The sequence below is a fragment of the Pygocentrus nattereri genome, chromosome 4 (genome assembly GCF_015220715.1).
Source record: "Pygocentrus nattereri isolate fPygNat1 chromosome 4, fPygNat1.pri, whole genome shotgun sequence".
NCBI classification, from domain to species: domain Eukaryota; kingdom Metazoa; phylum Chordata; class Actinopteri; order Characiformes; family Serrasalmidae; genus Pygocentrus; species Pygocentrus nattereri.
This window is the reverse complement of record NC_051214.1, coordinates 11,424,164-11,445,758: the sequence shown is the minus strand read 5'-3', so window position 1 is coordinate 11,445,758 and position 21,595 is coordinate 11,424,164. Positions and strand designations below refer to the sequence as shown.

The 21,595-nt window shown below is 38.8% G+C and overlaps 1 protein-coding gene across 2 annotated transcripts in view; it reads left to right on the top strand.

Moving 5' to 3' along the window:
• Nucleotides 1–21,595, top strand: part of myo6a (myosin VIa) — a 177,766-nt gene that overhangs the window by 42,100 nt on the left and 114,071 nt on the right. For both annotated transcript variants that reach the window (XM_017697703.2, XM_037538156.1), the window contains exons 5-10: nucleotides 2,906–3,035; nucleotides 4,179–4,284; nucleotides 7,288–7,343; nucleotides 7,429–7,526; nucleotides 8,969–9,133; nucleotides 21,032–21,112. In XM_017697703.2, the coding sequence (XP_017553192.2) occupies nucleotides 2,906–3,035; nucleotides 4,179–4,284; nucleotides 7,288–7,343; nucleotides 7,429–7,526; nucleotides 8,969–9,133; nucleotides 21,032–21,112 (636 nt within the window). The remainder of the gene's footprint in view (nucleotides 1–2,905; nucleotides 3,036–4,178; nucleotides 4,285–7,287; nucleotides 7,344–7,428; nucleotides 7,527–8,968; nucleotides 9,134–21,031; nucleotides 21,113–21,595) is intronic.

Below are 21,595 nucleotides of genomic sequence, written 5' to 3'. Positions count from 1 at the left end.
TTAAAGCAATGTTTTCAAGCATCAGGAAGTTTATCCATAACTTTTCATGTAATAACTTGCTGTTACATGACTTTTTAAAGGCGTTAAAGGAGGAATTCCACTGCTTTTCCAAAAATTCTGCTTAATTAATTGCTTACATTTTGTAAATAGTCATTTGGAGTCATTGCGGTGAAGTGCTTCATTCTATAGAAACTCAGAACTGTTCATGGTGGTGGTGATGGGAACCAGACGTCTCAAGAGGTTAATGCTTCTGAAAGCTCCCTCACGTTATCTATTTACATGATATGTTTATGAATACGCTTACAATCTTATTTTATACTAGTTTTGAGATGTGTGTGTTTTTTTTTTTGTTTTTTTTTGTTTTTTTTATGTACGCTTTTAAAATACTTTTTAAATTCTTGGTGGAGTGGTTGGTTAGTGTAGTGGTTAACACCTTTGCCTTCTACACTGTAGACTGGGGTTCAATCCCCCACCTGGGTAAGCACCGTACACTATACCAATAAGAGTCCTTGGGCAAGACTCCCAACACTACCTTCGCCTACCTGTGTAAAGCAATCAAATTGTAAGTCGCTCTGGATAAGAGCGTCAGCCAAACACTGTAAATGTAATGATACAGTACGTTATGAGGCAAAACAGCCCCTGAAGAAAACTTACTGTTTTAAGATTACGACTTACAGGTTTACAGGTTTTTCTAGAATGGAGCATTTCACAGCAAACCACTCTAAATGGCTTTGTTTACGTCCTAATAGTTTTAATTATGCAGCAGTGTGGAATTCCCCTTTCATTTCTCCTGATCTTCGCTTTCTCTGGTGGAACACCATTGCTTGCCTTTCAGTGAGGGGCAGTGAACAGCAGAAGTGTTTAGATGCCACCTGGTGGCCACACTGAGTCACTACACTCCCATTATTTGTTTTATTCATATTTAAGAACATTCAGAGCAGCCCATAGTTGCTTGTTAGACCTTCTGGAGGAAGTTGGCTCACAGTGGATGCGTGCCCTCTCTCAGATGCAGTGACCCTAAGGAGATAACTCTTTGGTTCGCAGCCAAATCCCAGGATGGGATTTAACCACTAATTTGAGTAGGAAACCGTGAGTGGCGTGAATTCTGAAAGAACAACTCAAACAAACAAACATGGTAGACGTGTCAAGGAAGGGGTGATATGAAACCTTGTTATCTAAAAGTTATAAATATAGCATGATTACAGATTAGATGTGTCAGTAGAGGTAAAAAGGTGCTCCTGCATGTTGCTTTAGAAATGAAATAGAGATGGAACGATACCACTTTTTCTGCTATGAAACAATTCAAATGAAATATTGCATGTATTCATGTACCGTGCTTAAACGACCCCACACTTACTGTCTTATTCATGTGGCTACAGCCAATTCTGTGCAGTATCAGGCTAGATTTGACAGAATCAGACGAGATTCAATCTTTTTTCTTGCCATATCCAGTCCAGCATGTTTTGCTCATATAACCTTAACACTGATATCCACCTGTTTTGGGTGAACCATATAGGGATTACAGTCCTTGTGTGCCTAGTCTCCGTATTTCAGGGGGTAATCAGACTATTGAGTATCTTTAAGGGTAATAAACACAGTGATTCAGAGTGGTTTAGTTTAAAATGCTTAGTTCTAGAGAAACTGCTGAGACAGAATTGCTCACAGGCATCTGAAGCTGAAAGGGGAATTTCCACCCATTTAGCAGGACTGCTGCATAATTCAGCAGTAGCATAATTAAAACAGTGGTAAAGCTGAAGCAGTGTGTTTTCTTTGGGGCCTGTTTTGCCTCACAGTGCGCTGCATGTGTCGCTCCACCATGAATGCATTTCTAAAAGTATAGTCTTAACTCATCACTAGTATAAAACATTGTCTTACGCATCAGGCGCCGTATTTGTATCCATTTCATCTAATAACCTTCTGTGAGGGAGCTTTTAGAGGCCTTAAAGTGAAACTAAATAAGACTGAAATTCAGACGTCTGGTTCCCATCACCACCACTGTGAATAATTTTGACCTGGTAAGTTTCTCTAGAACGGAGCATTTCACACCAAACCTCTCTTTGTTTACATCTTAACCATTAAATTAAGACGAAATTTAGGAAAAGCACTGGAATTCCCCTGTGATGCCTCTAAAAAGCTGCATAAGAGAAAGATATTACATGAAATGATTATGTATAAGCTGCCTGACACCTGAAACATTTTACTGGTAGTTTAGATGAGATTTTGGCCTAAAACATGTCTATTTTCAAAAATACAGTTCATGGCGGAGGGATGCATGAAAGATGCATACAGTATACAAAAATAGTGGGCGTAGAGGTCCTTATGCCTCTAAAAGCTACATAACAAAGTTATTACATGAAATGAGTTATGAACATGTTGCTGGATGCCTGAAACATTGTTTTATGATAGTTTTCAAATAAATAAGGGCCAACAAATAAACAGTATAAGTTATGGCCTACAGTGCCTTTTTAAAACATGTGGTGGAGAATAAGTACATGCAGGATGCTGTAAGGCAGAATAGTTCCCAAAGACAACCTTGTATTTTGTGGATTTAATGCCATTTTACCATGAAAACACAGAAGAACCATGTAGATTTCACTGGTGGTTTTGGAGAAGACAAAAAATGGCTAAATTTGTGTTGTAGACATTGAGACCCCTGGTTCCCATCACCAGACCGTTTCACATCAGACCACGCTGACTGACTTTGTTTACATATCAGTCACTGAATTTAGAAAAATCAGTGGAATTTCCCTTTAAATACTTTTAGTTCTTGGTTGTACAGTGATGAATCCAGTGCACTGCGGAAACCGAAATGATGATATTTAAGATATTTAAAATGTTTTTTTTTTTCATATTCTTCATTGTGAATGTTCCTTTACTAACCCTGGTTCTAACTTTTGTCCTCCAGACATATGTGGCCAATATCCTGATCGCAGTGAACCCTTACTATGACATCCCCAAGCTCTACTCCCCCGATACCATCAAGCAGTACCGGGGCCGCTCACTGGGAACACTCCCACCTCACGTCTATGCAATCGGTGAGAGAGACAAACTAAAGTCACTTATTCAGCTCTTCATCTCTGGGCTTCTGAATGTCAGCTGTTAAAACTGTCAGTCTGGTGGGCTTGTTTGAACAGGAAGACATGGAAATATATCTAATGTAAAAATGCAAATACTGTGGATACAAATGACTATAATTCCTAACGATTCACCAAAATTAAAATTCCTGACTGAAACTGAAATTCAAGACGCACCAAAAGACAGAAGATGTTGCTTTTTTTAAAAAACTTTTTTATTCTAATTGCTGTTTTATTTTATTTTTGTTTAGTTTGAATACAAGTGCTAAACATAAAATCTACCAGGTAATACAGAAAACACTTTTATTATTCAGGAAAGTCGACAGTAAATTAAAAACAGTTTATTTAAAATAAATTGTTACAATAAAATAATATTGTAAACATTATGTAGGCTGGAGAAAGTGCTACAAAATCTTTGAATTTGGGAAAAAAAAAAAAAAAGTCGGTTATCCGAGATTAAATTCCGTTTTTATTTTAGTTGCTTTGCTGTTGTTGCACTTTTGTTTGTGACTTTGTCCTTCATGACTGTTTTCCTCACAGTTGATCAGCTGCCCCTCAAACTGTTTGAACGCATCTGCATAGGAGTTTCACTGTTTCTCATTTTCAGTATCAGTCAAATGATGTGTTAAGTGTGAGATTTTGATGCTTTATTGCGGTCTGATTGTACTTTTTGTATTTTTTAAAAACTGTATTTTTGAGCCCAAATTTTCAGCCTTTTTTTCCAGGGCAAAACGATACAGAAAGCGATAGAATTAATTATTCATTCTCAGCACTGTTGTTTGTCAAGTGGTGCATATTCAGGTATTTCTTTTACGGCCATTTACTTCTCCTGGCATCTGTCTACATTTTGAGTTTTTTCAATGAGTTTAAAGCTGCAGTCAGTGTTTTAGGACTTTTGGGACAGTTCATTCAGCTCTAAATGTGTTGGGCAAAAATGTGGATGGATGTAGTAGAAGTTAGACGTTCGTTTTGTTTAGTCACATTTTCTTATTAAAATGCTTCACTTGCTATCACTACATTGAGCTTAGCATTAATTGAGAGTGCTGTAGATGGTATTATTAGTATTATGTATGGAGTGGCTGATGCACTGTGTGTTTCTGTCAGCTGATAAGGCCTATCGTGACATGAAGGTTCTGAAGATGAGTCAGTCCATCATCGTCTCTGGAGAATCAGGGGCAGGGAAGACCGAAAACACTAAGTTTGTACTCCGGTAAGAGACAATTCCACTTAACCACAATCAAAATACAGATTCATTGCTAAACATCATGTGGCTTTAAATAAATAGCTTGTTAAAGTCATTCACCCAGTGTCTGAAGTTTGCTTCTTTAATTTTCACACCATTAATTGGCGAGATCTCCCTCTTACTTCAGTGTCAAATGGTTAAGTAATGTCAGATAGGCTTGCTTGTGTGGTTTTCAATAAGCCTGAATGATAATGTGCATTTGGACAATTTGCTGTCATCAGAATTGTCAGGATAAATCATGGTCATGATCCAAATTCAGTTACCATATAATTAACGACTGTGCCAGCTTTTAATATTACTTAACAATTTGCAATGATATCTCTTTTCTGCCCATACAACTTGTAACACCGCTAACATCCAGTGATTCGCCACATTCATCTGGTTGGAAACCAAAATAATACCAAACTAAAGCATTGGCAGCCTTCTTCTGGGCAAGGATGTCCGTTTCATAAGGCATTTAAATTAAAGACATTTGTAGTTCATTAGTTGGTGATGTTGAAAGAACAGTAATTTGTGTAATTATTTAAATTAGCAGGACATTCTATAGTATCAAATAATATTTATTAATACTGAATGATATAGTTTTAAATAGAGTGATGCACTGAAGTGAAGACATTTGGCTAAAACTAAAACTGAAATCGCATATGCTGCTCATTGCCTTTGTGAGAAATTCTGCATTTTGAATGCTAATGTATGATTAGTGGGCCAGTCTGAGCTGAAATTATGTTACTGAAATGTGAAACAAGAGCACCGAGATTCATTAGCGGTGAAGTTGCTTTCATTTTCGCACATTCAGATTTCCTTTCACAGTAGCTTTCAAATGGTAAGTAAAAGGGTTTTTATGTGCAACGTTATCATAGTGTTTGCAACAAAGACGGTCAACTTTCATTTAATTTTCACCTGAAATTGAGTTCGTTTACATGCATTTAATAATCAGTTAACTTCAGAAAATCAGATTTTGTCAGTAATCAGATCAACACGCTTACAAACTCCAGGTGTACGAGTCAATAATCGAATTTCTGCTTTGCAACCGGTCAATAAACTCACAGAAGACGGCGTGATGTAAACGTAAGCAAAAACTTCGTCTTTTTTTTTTTCTTAATCATTTCACTACTTTACCTGAAAATATGAATATACATCATCTAGAAGATGAAAAATATTGAAATCCTTCATTTCGTCAAGCGTGTAGTTGGTTTCAGCGTCGCTCCAGAACAGACTGAGGAATCTGAAAGAAATCAGAGTAAGAGTTTACATTCCCTGAGAAATCTGATCACCAAGCTAAAATCTCTAAAATCTCTAAAATCTCTCTTTCAGATTTCTCAGTTGGATTTCTAGATCGGAGTATGGTGTTTACATGACCATTTGAATCATCAAATTAACTGCAGAAAGCTGATTATGACTGGATCATTGAGTGCATGTAAACACACTCATTGATATAGAACACACTCTGAAAAACGATTGGCAAAGACCAACTTTATAATAAATGTGGGATCTCAAAAGAAGATCTCTGCCAAATATCGCATGCTTCTGACCTTAAGCAACAGATTTTTAGCAAGAAAATTTACTTACCTAAAAACTGCAATTTTCAACAACTTTTTACAAAGCAACAGAGAACATGCAGTCACAGTGATTTCCACTATTAGTCATATTTTGCACGGTTGTTTTTTATTGTGATTTTTATTTTATTTTTTATTAATTTTAAAATTGTTGGCGTGCTGGCAGAGATTGACCTTTCTGCTTCTCTTGTTTTGATTTGGTCTGAGATGTCATGCTTTTAAAGTTGTATCAAACTTATAGTAGAGAAGTAGAGTTCTGTCTTTGTACCTCTTCTTGATGCTTTACATGTGATTACAGCTTGCTTGTCTAATATCCGTCACTGAAACTGTGAAATTGTTGATTGGAAGCGAGAGACAAAACAGTTATATAAAACTAAAGAACTACAGTGGTGCTTGAAAGTTTGTGAACCCTTTGTGAATGTACTATATTTCTACAAACATTTGCTCAAAACTCCTAGTAGTAGATAAAGAGAACCAAATTAAACATAAAACACAAAATATTAGATTTCCTCATTTATACATTGAGGAAAATGATCCAATATTACGTATCTGTGAGTGGTAGAAGTATTTGAACCTTTGCTTTCAGCATCTGGTGTGCAAAATAACGGCAACAAAACATTTCTGGTAGTTGTTGATTAGTCCTGCACCTCGGCTTCCTGCCAAACAAAACTGCTTCAACTGTTATTTTCCTCAGTTTCCTTCCATGAATGGCTACTTCAGGTCCTTCCATAACATCTCTGTATGATTAGGGTTGGGGCGTTGATACGGCTATTCCAGAACATTAACTTTATTCTTTTTTTTACCATTCTTTGGTAGATCAACTTGCATGCTTAAGGTTATCTTACTACAAGATCTTACTTTCAGCTCACAGACAGATGCCCTGACATTTTCCTTTAGAATTGGTTGCTATAATTCAGAGTTCATTGTTCCATTAATGATGGGAAGCAGTCTTGGCCCAGATGTATCAAAACAGGGCCAAACCATGATACTACCACCACGTTTCACAGATGGGATAAGGTTTTTATGCTGGAATGCAGTGTTTTCCTTTCTCCAGACATAACAATTCTCATTGTCATTCTTGACCAAAAAGATCTATTTTGGTCTCATCCATCCACAAAACATTTATTTTTTGTCAAAATCTGATGAAGTTTTAGGTGAAATTTATGCAGAAATCTAGAAAATTCTAGTGTTCACAAACTTTCAAGCACCACTCTACGTTTGGGGGATAAATTAAACAATGTAAAATAGATTATTTTACACACTAGTCATTTAATCAAGCAGAAACAACATGTGAAATATGACATATTGCTGTTTTTCTGTATGTTGATGCCAGGTTACAGTCACAAAGGTCATATTGACAAAACTCAAAGAGATTGTCTCCTCTGACTTATTGTCTTTTCTGTGTTTTTCCCAGGTATTTAACCACCTCCTATGGGACCGGTCAGGACATTGATGAAAGGATAGTTGAAGGTGCGTGTGTGCTGTAAAAGCTGCTGGCTTAACACACTGACTCAGACAGATTACAGAATGGTGACCTTTTGTTTGGTCTTTGCAGCGAATCCCTTGCTGGAGGCGTTTGGGAACGCTAAAACTGTCCGCAACAACAACAGTAGCCGCTTCGGCAAGTTTGTGGAAATTCACTTTAACGCAAAGGTCAGTTTGCCCTCCTTGTTGTGAGTGAGGTTTAGCCAAGTATAGACCAGCAATGCTGAGCCACACCAAAATAGCTTATTCTCAGAGCTCTCTTGAGCAATCGTATTGCTGGATTCTTATTTTTAGGAAGCAGTGGGTAAGCAGTCAGTGTTCTGAAGTCACTGTGTTCTCTAAGTATCATCTAAAGTGACTGGAAGAGTGCTTATTCTGCACGTGGGACACTAAAGTTGTTCTCTTTCAATGCACCTACACTGAGCATTAAAGGAATGATTTGATGAAAGGTTTTGCTTCTTTAGCGATACAAGGCTAATGTTGCTAAAACACTAGAAGTCAATAGTCACGCAAATCTTTTACGTAGATGCATTCTCTGCTCAAACCACATCTTGGTCTTCATTAACATGCCGCAAAACTTGTTGATATAGTTTAGAGCACCACAATTTCACAGTGTAGCTGAATTGTTCACTGTATGGTGCTGAATTCTGACTGCACACACATCATGCAGGTAGTTCACATTCAAATTTCTCTGGTTTCTATTTAAAAGCATATGCAATCATATGCAAAGGTTTGGGTGCCCCAACATTTTGAGTGGCATGTTTTGTTGATTTTTCTGAGGGAAAAAGAGTTAATACATCCTCTACAGAGAACACTATAATGTGGCACTTTTCAACAAATTTTAGTGCATGGTTTAACTTATTGAGGAGAAAAAATGTAATATAAAATGTGCCATAACTTTGTACAAGCCAAAATGTGTTTTATTTGTATTTTTGAATATGTAGATGTTAAATTCAGCACGTAAACAGTAAGTATGCATTAAATTCAGGGCAGCACAATGAATTCTATTTTTATTGGTATTGCAGTGTGAGTTTCCATGATAAATTGTTAAGAGCAAAGATGACAGACAGGTCTTCTCTGCTTGTGTTGAACAAGTAACTTAACCATTAGGCTAAACAGTCTATCACAAAATGCACTTGTGCACACCTGTGAAAATGCATTGAACATTAGGGTTGTTCTCACACCCAATATTGTTTTTGTGTGGGCTATTTATGCATATATATGTGTGCCCACCATAAGCTGTTGAGGTGATGCCGACTTTTTCTCAGCCTTTCAGTGCACAAAAAATCAGCTGAATCTGTAAGTAAGTAGCTGTTAGTATTTTTCATTTTACACAATAGTAGTTGGTGCTTTTGTAATTTTGTATTTTGCTAGTTGCTTAAATACTGCATTAAATATTGCATTTTATGTCCATATTGTGCATCTCTAATGAAAATGTACGGACGTGTTCTCTGTACAGGAGGTGTTCACTTCTTTTCACAAATCAACAAAGCATGTCATTGAGCCCAAACTTTTGCATATGTATGTATAAATGTGTGTTTGGTCATTCAGCTGCCATCTTGTGTGGGAGTGTCTCCTCTTGCTAATGTATGCGTTGATGTGGTGTCCAGAATGCGGTGGTGGGGGGGTTCGTGTCTCATTACCTGCTGGAGAAATCGCGGATCTGCAGGCAGAGCCAGGAGGAGAGGAACTATCACATCTTCTACAGACTGTGTGCAGGAGCTCCTGAAGACATCCGGGAAAAATTCCACCTGATCTCTCCAGACTCCTTCAGGGTGAGTGCAGTGATTTAACAGACTTCTCTTCACTATACAAGTGTTTTACATGACAAAATTAATGACAGAATGTCTCGTTTTGCCAAAAATGGACAAACGTTTCATTAAAGGAAAGTAAATACTAATAATGATTTACTGTTGTACTTGCTAAACTCTGATGTTGGGTGCTTTGACCATTTAGATTCCACACTTTCCACAGACCTTCTCAGCTGGTTTCACTGAGCTATGAGTAACTGCTCCATTGTGATGCAGTTAGGAGGTCATTAACCCGCCAGCAATAAACAGGAAAAATATAACAGCCTTTCTGTCATGTCTATTAATAGCCAGTGGGAATGAGATGTTCAGAGTTGTGCTAAGATGCTGAAGTTAGTGTTTCCTTCATTTTAAATCTGTTTTGCGAAGTCCCACCCCTTCAGATAGCAGTAGCACTACTAGTTGAGGACATGAATCCAAGTGTCAAAGTTTGAACTTAACAAAGTTTCAGACTCAAATTTTATTCGCTCCGGAAATAAATTAAGCTTTAAAAAATCATCTTGAGCAGTAAATTGTTAAATGTTTTTATGTATTATTGTTATAGCCAATAAACTACAAAAAATGGCAACTACAAAAAGCGTCACTAAACTTCAACACTCAGTAAGAATACGAAGATCTCTGAATATACATGATTATGATCATGATTGCAAACGCCCCTGTTCTGAAACCCTGCCTCTCCCCTCAGCTACCCTGTCTCTATGTTTAAACAGATGAGGCAGTGCAGAACTAAAAATAAGCTCCCACCATAACTTGAATAATCAGAGAGATTCTGTCTTCGTGTCAGTCCAGCACCAGCACTCGATTTCACTCGCTCAGATTTGAGTCTTTAAACAGTGAGCCTGATTTGCTAGTGGTTGCTTATTTAACATTGGCTTAAACTAGCAGCTACAAACAAACACACGTTTGAGTCTTTGTCTTTGCGCCAGTTGGGCTTCTGTGAGCCAGAATGAACCTGTGTGTGAACATATCAAGCTGTTTAGGCCTTCTCGCTAAGCTAACACTAGCTTCTAGTGCTACAGTGTCGTTGCAGTGGTACATGAGGGCTGAAGCAACTTGTGGAGGAGCAAAACGTTCAACGACAGGTGCTTGTGCTGCCCTACAGTAGAGTCAGCTGACTTTTGCATGGTTTTACATCGGCAGTGCAAATTGAAGACTCTTCCTTCAGCTGTCGTCGGCCCTCTCATATTTTAATATACTGAACCTTGATAGATTCAAGCTAATTCATTAAGTACAAAACTAAGCTGTTTCATAGCTTCTTCAGAAGTGCTGAGATTCTGTGTTTTCATTGGAAAGTGGTGAACTCTGCACTATAGTAACACATTTAATACAAAGGTCACTCTATATAACCATAATAAGCCATCCTAGAGGAGCTAACTGTTTACAAACCCCACACTTTTGAGCACAGGTGGTCTTTAAAGGTTAACATTTTCTTTTTGGGACTGATATGTGCAATTTTTGTGGCGTAATAGACGAGAATTGGGGGGAATGGAGATATGCAATGCACACACAATAGAGCTCACAACCTTCGGGTATATAAGGCAGTTTCTCCACCTACAAAACCCATCAAACCTTGGTTTAAACAAGCCTTATGCAACTAACTTCTGTCCTATTCCACTCCTGGAGGAGAACAGGTTGCTGAGTTTCCTGTTCAAATTCATCTAAACTTGGTAGCTGTCTGCTGAATCAGGTGTGGAGAGGTCACCACACTGTAGGATCAAGGCCCTCCAGGTCCAGAGCTGCTGTATTCTTTTGCCCATGTTGACCAGTTTTTATAGGAACAGAATATTTAATTGTACTTGAATCAGCACTGCTGAACATATGAGACATTGATATGCAGATGCACCCTTTAGTCTTTGAATTCCAGCTTAATTTCAAATGTAGTGTTTTTAACTTGGTCTCATTGATTGCCACACACCTCTTAATGAGCTTCATAATTATGTGTTGAGGTGAACCCAAGCAAGCGAGGGCGCACACCTGGATGTTTTTCTGTTTTGTGTCAATTCTTGAATTAACCACTAGATGGCAGTATCACCCACAACTGCAGGACTCAAATTTGGTCCTGTGTGCCTTTTTTAACCTGCATTTATGCTTGCATTGCTGTCCATCTACAATTCTCACTCTACCCGTTAAAAAGAACCCAGAAACGTTACGACACCTGCTTCTGCCTAAAGCTCATGTTTATGAAAGGTTTCATTGACATCAACTGTGCGGAGTCTGTTTAAATAGTCCTGACTTCTTGCGTTTGGGGCCAGGATCTGTGGGGTCACAGGAGTTTCTAATGCCGTAAACACTTTTATTTGAAATCTTTTGGCTCCTGTGACTTTTTGCCACTTCAGATTTTCTTTAAAACTACAGTTTTCATCTGCTTTGATGTGCTTTGTTCAAGCAACAAGGCTAAAATTGAGCTGAAGGATTGCGAGATCACAGCCCGTCGCGATAATCCACGCAGCTTCAAGTGCCTCATATGGAGATAAGAATCTTTTGAAGTGAAAAGGATGAGGGGCACTTGACAGTAAGCCCTAAAGGAAATGGGGGATTAGTTTACCACGGTGTGTAGATCTGCCACTAAGGCAGCATAATGTGCACTTAAGCCCCACTCACTTATTCACGGGAGCGTATGAATGTATGTATTCGATGAACTAACGTGCATGATTGCACATTGTGAGAACCTCAGGGCCAAAAACCTCTTCACTAAGTATTTAACAGTTTAAATTTAATACAGACTCAAAATTCACCTATACATTCACTGTCCACTTTAAACTAGGGCTTAGTTTAAGAAAGTTTCAGTAATTGGAAATATCAGCCATTGCATGTGATGCTGGAAGTGATCTCTGTTTTCTGCCAGATGCCGTTCAACGTGACGCTCCATACAAACAGAAGTTAAACGTCGCTACAGCTGTCCGGCGTGTACCTCATCGCTGTGACGCAGGGCCATCCCGGCTTGTTTGAAGCTCCATATACACATTGCATGTTGTTTGGTTCAGATGACTTCATCCTAATGAGAGTTATTCCAGAATGCTTGGGGCCTCTTTCGAGTGAATCTCCCTGTACCTGCTTTAATTAATCTCACTAGAGCTTTAATTGGCCTTGAAATTTTCCAAAATTTCAAACCAAGACAAAAAAACTAGCCCATCATCACCCAAATAAACCCTGACTTATCTAATGATGGCTTCGGTTAAATGTCGGTCTAGCAACAATTACAATCACTAAATCTTAAAAAAAAAACAAAAAAACGAAAAACAGTATAAGACATCATAAAATAATCAGCTCTCCAAAATGAACATTAAATCCACTTTCAATAACTTACTTATCAAACAAAAGCTTTTGCGTTGATTTTCTCTAGACGTCAATGCGAAATTACGTTGCTATTGTGATGTCATGTCACAATATGCCTTTATAATGTGGACATTGAGTCACTGAAGGACTCTCACTAACTACATTTCACTGCGTTTCATTCATAGTGACCATAATTAGGCCTGTTTAGTTGGATTTAGCGCAGTGCAGTTTGTAAAATATTGATTAAATATCTTTAGTATTATTGCAATATTTTATAGTACAGGGTGAGGGGGGATTCACAGGACAGGTTTTGTTTTATTTTATTTTTTATTTTATCATCGACTTTTATCTCTGGGGTCATCTCAAACAAATTGTGTATGCTGAGAAAATCTGAAACAAACACCACCTTCTAGCACCGCATCGTGGAGGCTTGTGACGGCATTTCTCCAGAGATTCTCATGCGGGTTCATAACGATTGGATCCTGTGGCTTCAGCTCTGTGTTCAGCACCAGGGACGGCACATTGAACACGTCAAATAGCTGTGCATCACAGGCAACGTTCCAAGTTGTTGTTGCAAATTTCTGTGTTGATGACTTTTGAAACGCGAGATGTTGCAAATCTGATTGCGGCATTTCTCAGACAATTCTGGTCTTCTCTGATATGCTACATGACCACCTTCCCATTGGAAAAACTTGCCCTTCATCCAGTATGGTGGCCATGTTCCAGACATAGTCTAAAGGATAGGCCCCCTCACCCACTACTTGCTGGGGTTTTCAGATTTGTCATTTTCCCTTTCGTTTCTGAAATAAAACGGTGTCCTGTGACTTTGACTCACCCTGTGTATACTATAATATTCTTGTAATATTTTTGTATATATGGCACTACAGGTTATTTTTTTGTGTTTAATCTCAGAAAAACGAAATATCGTGATGCGTATTGTGTATCGTGAACATGCCTCGTAACATTTCAGTACATTTTTGTCATATCGCCCACCGCTAGAGGTGTACATCAGCCGTTTGATGTCTTAGTCACATTATAGCACATTATGAAGACTCTCATTTTGCTTGACACCACCCATGTGTTGCTTAAAATTCTAGCACCCCCACCTTAAAACACCTCCCCACATCCATGGAAGTGTGTCCTGACTCATTACGTAAATCCTCTACAGATTTTCATTCAGAAAGTCAAGAAAACATGGTACATTATAATAGTGGTGCACAAACTTGACTGTAGGCCAGTAGTTGTTACATGGACTCATAGAGTGTAAGTCAAAGTATAAACCCATCAGTCCTCTGGAGACGCTGTGGCTTCCTCACTTTCTTCTCTCTTGCCTTATCTGCACCCATTTAGCCTTTCTGTTGCGAACACATGCAAACGCCTACCTTCTTGTCTGTCAACTGTCCATCTTCCTCCTCCTCTTCTCCTTATCTCTCTCTCGCTCTTCTACAGGCCCGTCAGTAATAAAAGCCTTTGTGGCGTGTCGTCTACAGACTTGTTTCTCGGCTCTGGAAGGCCCCTTATTGTTTCCCCTCTTGTTTTACACCCTCTCCGTCACCTTGGAACTTCAATCCACACTCATCTTTTATCCACGCCTCTCCAGTGACAGCATCCACGAAGCCATTCATCTCTCACTGTAGTAATTAAAGAGGGAGACAAGGATTTCATGTTGGAGCTGACCGCTGACTGTGGCTCGAGGCTTGAACAACTTGCATCTCAACTAGATGTAGAACGCATGTAGAGAGAGTGTCTGTTTATCAGACAGGCTCTCACGGGACAGCTGAGTAAATGAGGCTCTTGCTTCCTGCCTTTAAACAAGACAGCCAGTTATACTTGATTACAGTTCTGAACGGCTGATGGTGTTTGAAAGACCTGGCTTGCAACATACCTGGACTAGATATATACAGGGCTGAAAACTGTCACGCATTTGTCATGAGACTCACGCAGTTTGGTCTAATCTCACACCAATCTCCACTTTTCTCACGCGTTTTTACAAAATGACTTACTGATGAATTTGAGCTGTCAGAAAAATAGGAATTGTGCAGTTACATTTTGTTCATCAAGGTACAAACAATGTAAATGTTCCCTCAAAGGTACAGCATTGATTTAAAGATCTGCACTTTAAATAAAATTTATTCCAGGTGAAAAGTTCATCATTGTACCTTTTTCATAACTGAATGTTTTAAAACAGAACAATAAATTAAAAAGCCTGGAGAGTGGTGTGTGGAATCAACACAATTTGGATTATGGTAAAATTATGATCCCCGACTAAAGGTGCTGAAGATTTACAACCCCCATAAAAAGAGGTGAGTCATTCCAGTGACCTTTTTTAGTCCCTTTTTTTCTGAGACTGTGGCAGGCTACTACACGCTTGGAAAGGGAGCGGTGAGGGAGGGAGGGGTATTCAGTTGGTATTCTGCAACCTCACCACTAGATGCCACTAAATCTTACACACTGCACCTTAGGAATATTAGTCTGTCGTCTGGCCCGGGGCCTCAGTTCACATATGAAGTGACATGCCGTGAAATAGCAGAGGTAGCTACCGTGTAGTGACAGAAAAATTAGCCTTCTGTCCTCATGTTTATTTAAGAGACTGGGCATTCCAGGTAGCCCTTTCTCCCCCAGCCAAGAATAGTTCCATCCTCTCCTTCTGCATATTTTCAGATAACGTGTCACCACTTATATGCCAGAGGTTTTTCACTTTCATGGCTCTACTTTTTCTGCAAAAAAGAAATTTCCTTGCATCGTACATGTATCACTAGAAAACCTTTGTCCTATAATCTGACATGCAGCGTGACAGAATTTGCACATTCTAACATGAAGATTTCATTTGCAGCAGCTGGAACAATGTGACATGCAGTGAGACGTATAAGGCTGCTGTAATCACACAGTGTAAAGCAGGCTTAACTGGCTGTTCAGAAACCAGGGTAGACGATAAATTGCTAGTGTTTGAGGGAGTGAAATCCAGTGGCTGGTGTTGGAGCAACAGAATGCCAAAATCGAACCTGCTCCATGCTGCTTGGATCTGTATCCTGATGGGCTAAATTATTGTTAGCTGAGTGAGGAGACGGCAGACCCAGACAGTGCCAAACACCACAGTACATGCTTGATTCTGCCCAAACGTTGAAACAGGTGTCTGTGAAAACGAATGTCTGAAGGCAGATAAGTCTAGTAACACGGCCGAAATCTAACCAACCAGCCAGCCAATCAACCAACCAACCCGTCAACCAAACCAACCCACCCATCAACCCAACCAGCAAACCCATCAACCAACCAACCCAACCAACCCATCAACCAAACCAACCAACCCATCAACCAAACCAACCAACCAAACCAACCCATCAACCAACCCATCAACCAACCAACCCAACCAACCCACCCATCAATCAACCAATCAACCCATCAGTCAACCCATTTTCATTTGAATTTGGAGTATGTTGTGGGAGCCCCTTCTAAATAGTGTAGCCAAACCTATATAGAAATCGGGAATTAAAGAAATAGGAGTAGTGAGATAAATACACTGTCAAAACGTATGAAATGCTTTGCTAAAAATATCAAAGCAAAGAATAATAATAACAATAATATTGACACTGAAATTTAAGGGCAAAAAATATATAAATTGGAATAAACTGCTAAAATTGTAAAAATGGAAAGTGATAAATATAATAGGGTTACAATAATAGAAACATTAGTAATGAAATGAAAAAAAAAAACAGGAAATTAAAACGCTGAACTTTATAAATAATAATTCACATAATAAATCTTAATAGATCTAAAACAATAACTATAACATACCAAAATCATGTGAAAAGTTAACAAGAATCAAATGAAACTGTTTCAGGCTAAGAGCTCATTAGTGACTAAAAGTGTAGTGAAGCTTCAGAGTTTCCTGTAGTGAATTCCAGCTCTCTGGTTCACTACAGCTACAAGCAGCTACAAGCAGATTTTCCCAGTTTAGTAAGAGCTCTCGGCACGTGAAGCGTGATCCAGTCACAGGAGTGAGTCTGATACATTGTGTTATTCAGACTGAGCTTTTTTGTGATGTATGATGGCAGATGGCCAGTGAATACACTATAGATAAAAAGAAGCCGATGTGTGTCCCAACACAGCCTGAGACGACCAGCTGACCTTTTCATATGGTATACTAGGGGAAGGGTGGGGTGGGGGGGACTCTATTCTACAATGCATTGCAATGCGGACGTGGACGATTCTGAATCAAATCATAAATGTGAAAAATCAATTTTCTACATTTTAATTTAGAATGTAATGTTGACGGAACGCAAAAGGTGGAACTTGGAAGTGTGAAAGTGCAGCGCCCGGACAGTCTGCGGCAGCGCATAACAAAAACTGGATGAGTGAGAAATCCGACCGGCACCCTCTGCATTAAAAGCTGGGTTAGGTCAGGAGTCACAACGCAAAGGTTTAAAAAGAGCCATTTTGTCTGTTCAACAAAAATCAAACCACCTTGCCACAACATTTAATGTCTCAGTAGGTGCTGATGTCCTAGTAAAGGCTAAACAATATAAACAAAAGCGTGGACTTAAGTTTACTCTGCTTTAAGCTTTAGGTATAGTCGCTTTCCTCCCGTCTCCCTCAGAAAACTTTTCCTCAAATGTGGCTGAAGTCGCTTCTCATTCGCTAGCTTGTTCGAATTTTCCCGTTCCACCTTAAATGGTGCTTGAAGCATCAGAACATAAATGAGGCACCGTTTAAGGTGGAATGGGACGACTTGAAAGAGAAGCCGACATCTTCAACTTTTCTGTCGCTGCAGATGTAGCATATCAGGAAACCAACTGCGCTGCTTATAAATGCAAATAAGTCATTCATGTCCAAATATGCAAGCAAGCGATGTCAAAGCTTCCACCCAAATTGGAAGTGAATTACAAACTCTGTCGTGACTTTTATTGCCAAGGATTGGGGTCTGTTCTGTTTCTACAGCGTCCAGTGTTGGACATATTTTACTGACACAGCGACACAATATTATTTATTTATTTATTTATTTATTTATTTTTTAGGTAAAAATGGTTCTATATAGAACCATGAACACTCAAAGACCTCTTCGTATGATTAAAGGGTTCTTAGCACCGTTTCTTAAAATTGACTGGGAATGTGTTGTTCTTTACAGAATATGTTTGAGTAGGGCTCTATATAGCACCAAAAAGGGTTCTTCTATTGTGACGATGTCAAGCTTGTAACAATAGAAGAACCCTTTTTGGTGCTATATAAAGCCCTTTTCAAAAATATTCTATATAGAACCATATACAACTCATTTTCCATCAGTCTGAAGAACGATTTCGCAACGCAAAGAACTCTGATCATGGAAAGACTGCTCTTTGAGTGCTCACATATAGCTCTAAATAAAACCTGTTTCTGTATTAAAAGCATCTTTTTTAAGAGTGTACCTTTTATAATGTACTGCCCGTTTTTCATAAGCACAATAATAAGATATTTGCATTTAAATTCCGAAGCTGAAATGGCAAATAATCGGTGAAGTTAAAACGTGCCTGTTTTCATTTAAAATCATCCCAGGTGACTCTGTTTAATGCTGCTTTATAGAATGCCAAGAGTGTCTCAAGCAGCATCCTGGCAAAAGTGTGTGCAGGGTGGGGGTGGGGGTGGTGGGGGGTTATGGAGGCTTTAAAGAATGTGAAATAGATGTTTTCAGTTGGTCTTCACTGTTATTCTAGAAGCTGGAATGTGGTAAAATGGCAGAGAACCCTTGTATTAGTGGACGTATCCAAACCTTTGACTGGTACTGTATTACACAGCGAGCTTGTGAGTGAACGTTTGGACCCGCATGACCGCACTTTCCCATTTGGTCCGTGTGCTTCAGTGACATTCTCCTGTGTTCATCATTTCTGATGAGTTTTGCCCGACAGTCAGACCCACTGGGGCTTCTCAAAAAAGCCTAGTTAGATGCAGTTGGTTGAGCTGCAGATGCGTTTTTTTTTAATGGCTAATCATTTGACACTAGAATCCAACATGAATAGCATTTCGATTGGATTGTTGGTGGGAGGGATAGAACTCAAAACCCAATCTTTATTTATTTATTTATTTATTTATTTTATGTAGCCCGACCATGGCCTACTGGACCACCTTCTCTCATTTTTTCCTCTTTTTAAAAATGGCTTTCACTGCAAAGCAGAGTGATCACCTACTTTATCGGAAAGGCTTGGGTCAGATTTACCCCAAATGTTTATAGATCATTCTAGAAAAACTGGTTTAAAACACAGACTTTTCAGGCTTTGAACCACTAATTCTGTTTATTTTATTAAAAAGAAATATTAAATGTTCCATTTTGTTATGCCAAAACAATCTTAACACTACCGAAACTCTGCTACATCAAAAAGACTAACTAGTACATGACTAACAAGCACAGCTGTGAACAGCTGTACACACATAAAATCATAATATTATTATTAAAACCTAAAGTTCACTTAGTTGCATAAATATTCAATTTTAATGTTACACTTATTTTCTGACTTTGGAACACATTTACTCCAAAAACAATGGGATCAAAGTGCTCACCATGTGGCAGTGAGGGACAGGGATGATACAGTCTCACTTCCTACCCTAAAATACAGGGGTGTGGCTAAACTAAGGCTCCACCTATGGACTGAAACTCCTATTTTGGTAGTGACATGAAAACATGGGACAATATTTTTTTTTTAACAGTTTTTCTATTTATAAATAAACTTCATGATCAATCTAAATGTTAAATAAATAAATAAAGCATGACAAATACAAAATAAAATAAAAAATCTTTAAAAAAAATAATCATTTTTGTAAATTTTTGTAAATTTTAAGTGTAAATGTAGGGGTTAGGGCTTGGGACAGCCACCTCCCAATAGTAAGTACCCTATAATTGATCATTTCGTATATATTTAGCTTCTAACTACTTCTATTAGTGCCTTTAAATAGAGATTTAAATAGAGATATAAACAGGTGAAAACATACTCCATGTAAATATCAAAGCACTGAATACTTCATTGTATAGTGTAGTGGATAACACCTGCTTTCTATGCTGGAGACTGGGGTTCGGTCCCTGCTTGGGCAAGCCCTTGGGCAAGACTCCTAACACTACCTTTGCCTACCTGTGTAAAATGATCGAATTGTAAGTTCTGTGAGCTTCATCACTCGTGGGCGCCCCCTCTGGTGCAGTTCTGGGCATCTGTATAGATTTCCCATCAGTAACAGACCTTTCACATATACATACCTCACCAAAATGTTGGAAATCTGATCCATGAAGCAATAATCTCTTTAAGAAAGTGTTAAATTCAAAGTGTTGAAGTCCATAATGTTGTTTCGGACAACAGCTATTCAAGTGGCAGTAAATGGTGCTAATAGTTTTTTATTATTAAGAAATTCAGGGACTTATGTGATCTTGTTGTTATGTTATAAAATATAATAGTGAGTAATGTTACAGCAGTGGAGATTGGGGTTCAAACACCTTTGGACAGTAAAGCTTTTTTTTTTTTTGCTCTTGTGGAGAAAAAACTTATAGGAGAACTCCAGATTTTTCTAAATTTCTGTATAATTCAGTTGCTGGGATGTAAACAAAGTCACTCAGAGCGCTTTTTTGTAAAATGGTTCATTGTAGAGAAACTGACACTCTTTTCTTTGCAATGGAGAAAGGAACCAGAAGTCGCCATGTCTACCACATAAATAATGTAGTAAATTAACCTGCATGTGTCTTGTTGTTATGTTGGTAATAGTAAGTGTGGTAAATCTTATGAAATAAGTTTTTGTCAAGGACTATTTTGCCTCACAAATCCCTGCATGTACCTTTTCATGAATGCATTTAAAAAGATGTGTTTTAGGCCAAAATCTCTATTGTAAAATTATCCTAAAATAAGGGATCAGACAGTGTAACAGCTGATCTCCAAGAGGTATTAAACTCTTCAGATGTCCGGCTCCCGTCACCACCACTATGACCAATTCTGATTCTGAAAGGTTCTCTCGAACAGAGCATTTCAAATTGTCTCAAATAGACTTTGTAGACATTGTAGGACGTACGGTTATCTATAAAAATGCTTAACAGCTAACAGCAGTAGCAGCCATGTTGAAGTGCTAAGTACCATTGTCCAAATGAGTCACTCACATTATCTCCAGTGCAGAATTACCGAAGCAAACCTCAGACCCGGAATGTCTTGGCTGGTTAACTGTGACTGGGTTAAGTGGAAAATCTGGCCAGATTTGATTTGCACCTAGTTACAGCTTTTTAACAAGGCTGAAAAGTTTTGCTAAAGTAAATGATGAATTAAGAGGCCTAACGTGCGGAACAAATCATTCTGTCGCACGGTCCCACTCTTACACTCGCAACAGTCATTAAATGAAATTTGCATATAATTTCCTTGTAGCTCATTTCATTAGCGCAGCGTCTGGCGAGGTTGCGGGGGCTGTAGATGTGGGCCACGTTTGCTGTTTCGTAGTTTATGCTTTGGGGGTTTTTTGGTTTTGCACTGCTTCAACGACACTGAAAATTGCCACCGCTGAGAGCTGAGCAGGTCATTTGTCAATTAATTGTGCATGAACGTGATATTTGCTCCTAACCACTGTCCTCTGTTTTTCTCTTCCTATGCTCTGACACAGTACCTGAACCGGGGATGCACGCGCTACTTCGCCACCAAGGACACGGACAAGCAGATCCTGCAAAACCGCAAGAGCCCAGAGGTAACCTTTAATATCCCTACTGCCCACGCCGGGCCTAGACACGTGCCCCAAATCAGTAACTGCACTCTGTTCTGTGCACTTCACTGCGTAGAGTGGCATCATCTGACCTTTTGCCTTAAACAGAAATGCCAAATTACTATGCATTGTAACGAGTCATTGAACAGCCTCTGTTCAAACAAATGCTATTTTAGGAAGCTGAAAGCATTGACGAACAAAGACATGTAGTTCACACTGGCTACGTTTACACAGCAGGTAAAAGTGGCCCAAATCCGTTCCTTTTCTCTGTATGTGACACGGATGTGCCATCTGTGTGTCAGTCTGAACAGCAAAAATGCACAGAATCTGACATTTTCAATTCCGATCTGAGAGGCATTTCATATGTGGTACTGAAATCCGATACATCTACAGCAATGCCACAGTCTGAACAGCCAGATTGGAATTTGTGCAACTTTTACGTCAGTCCAACTTGACATTCGCCATAAT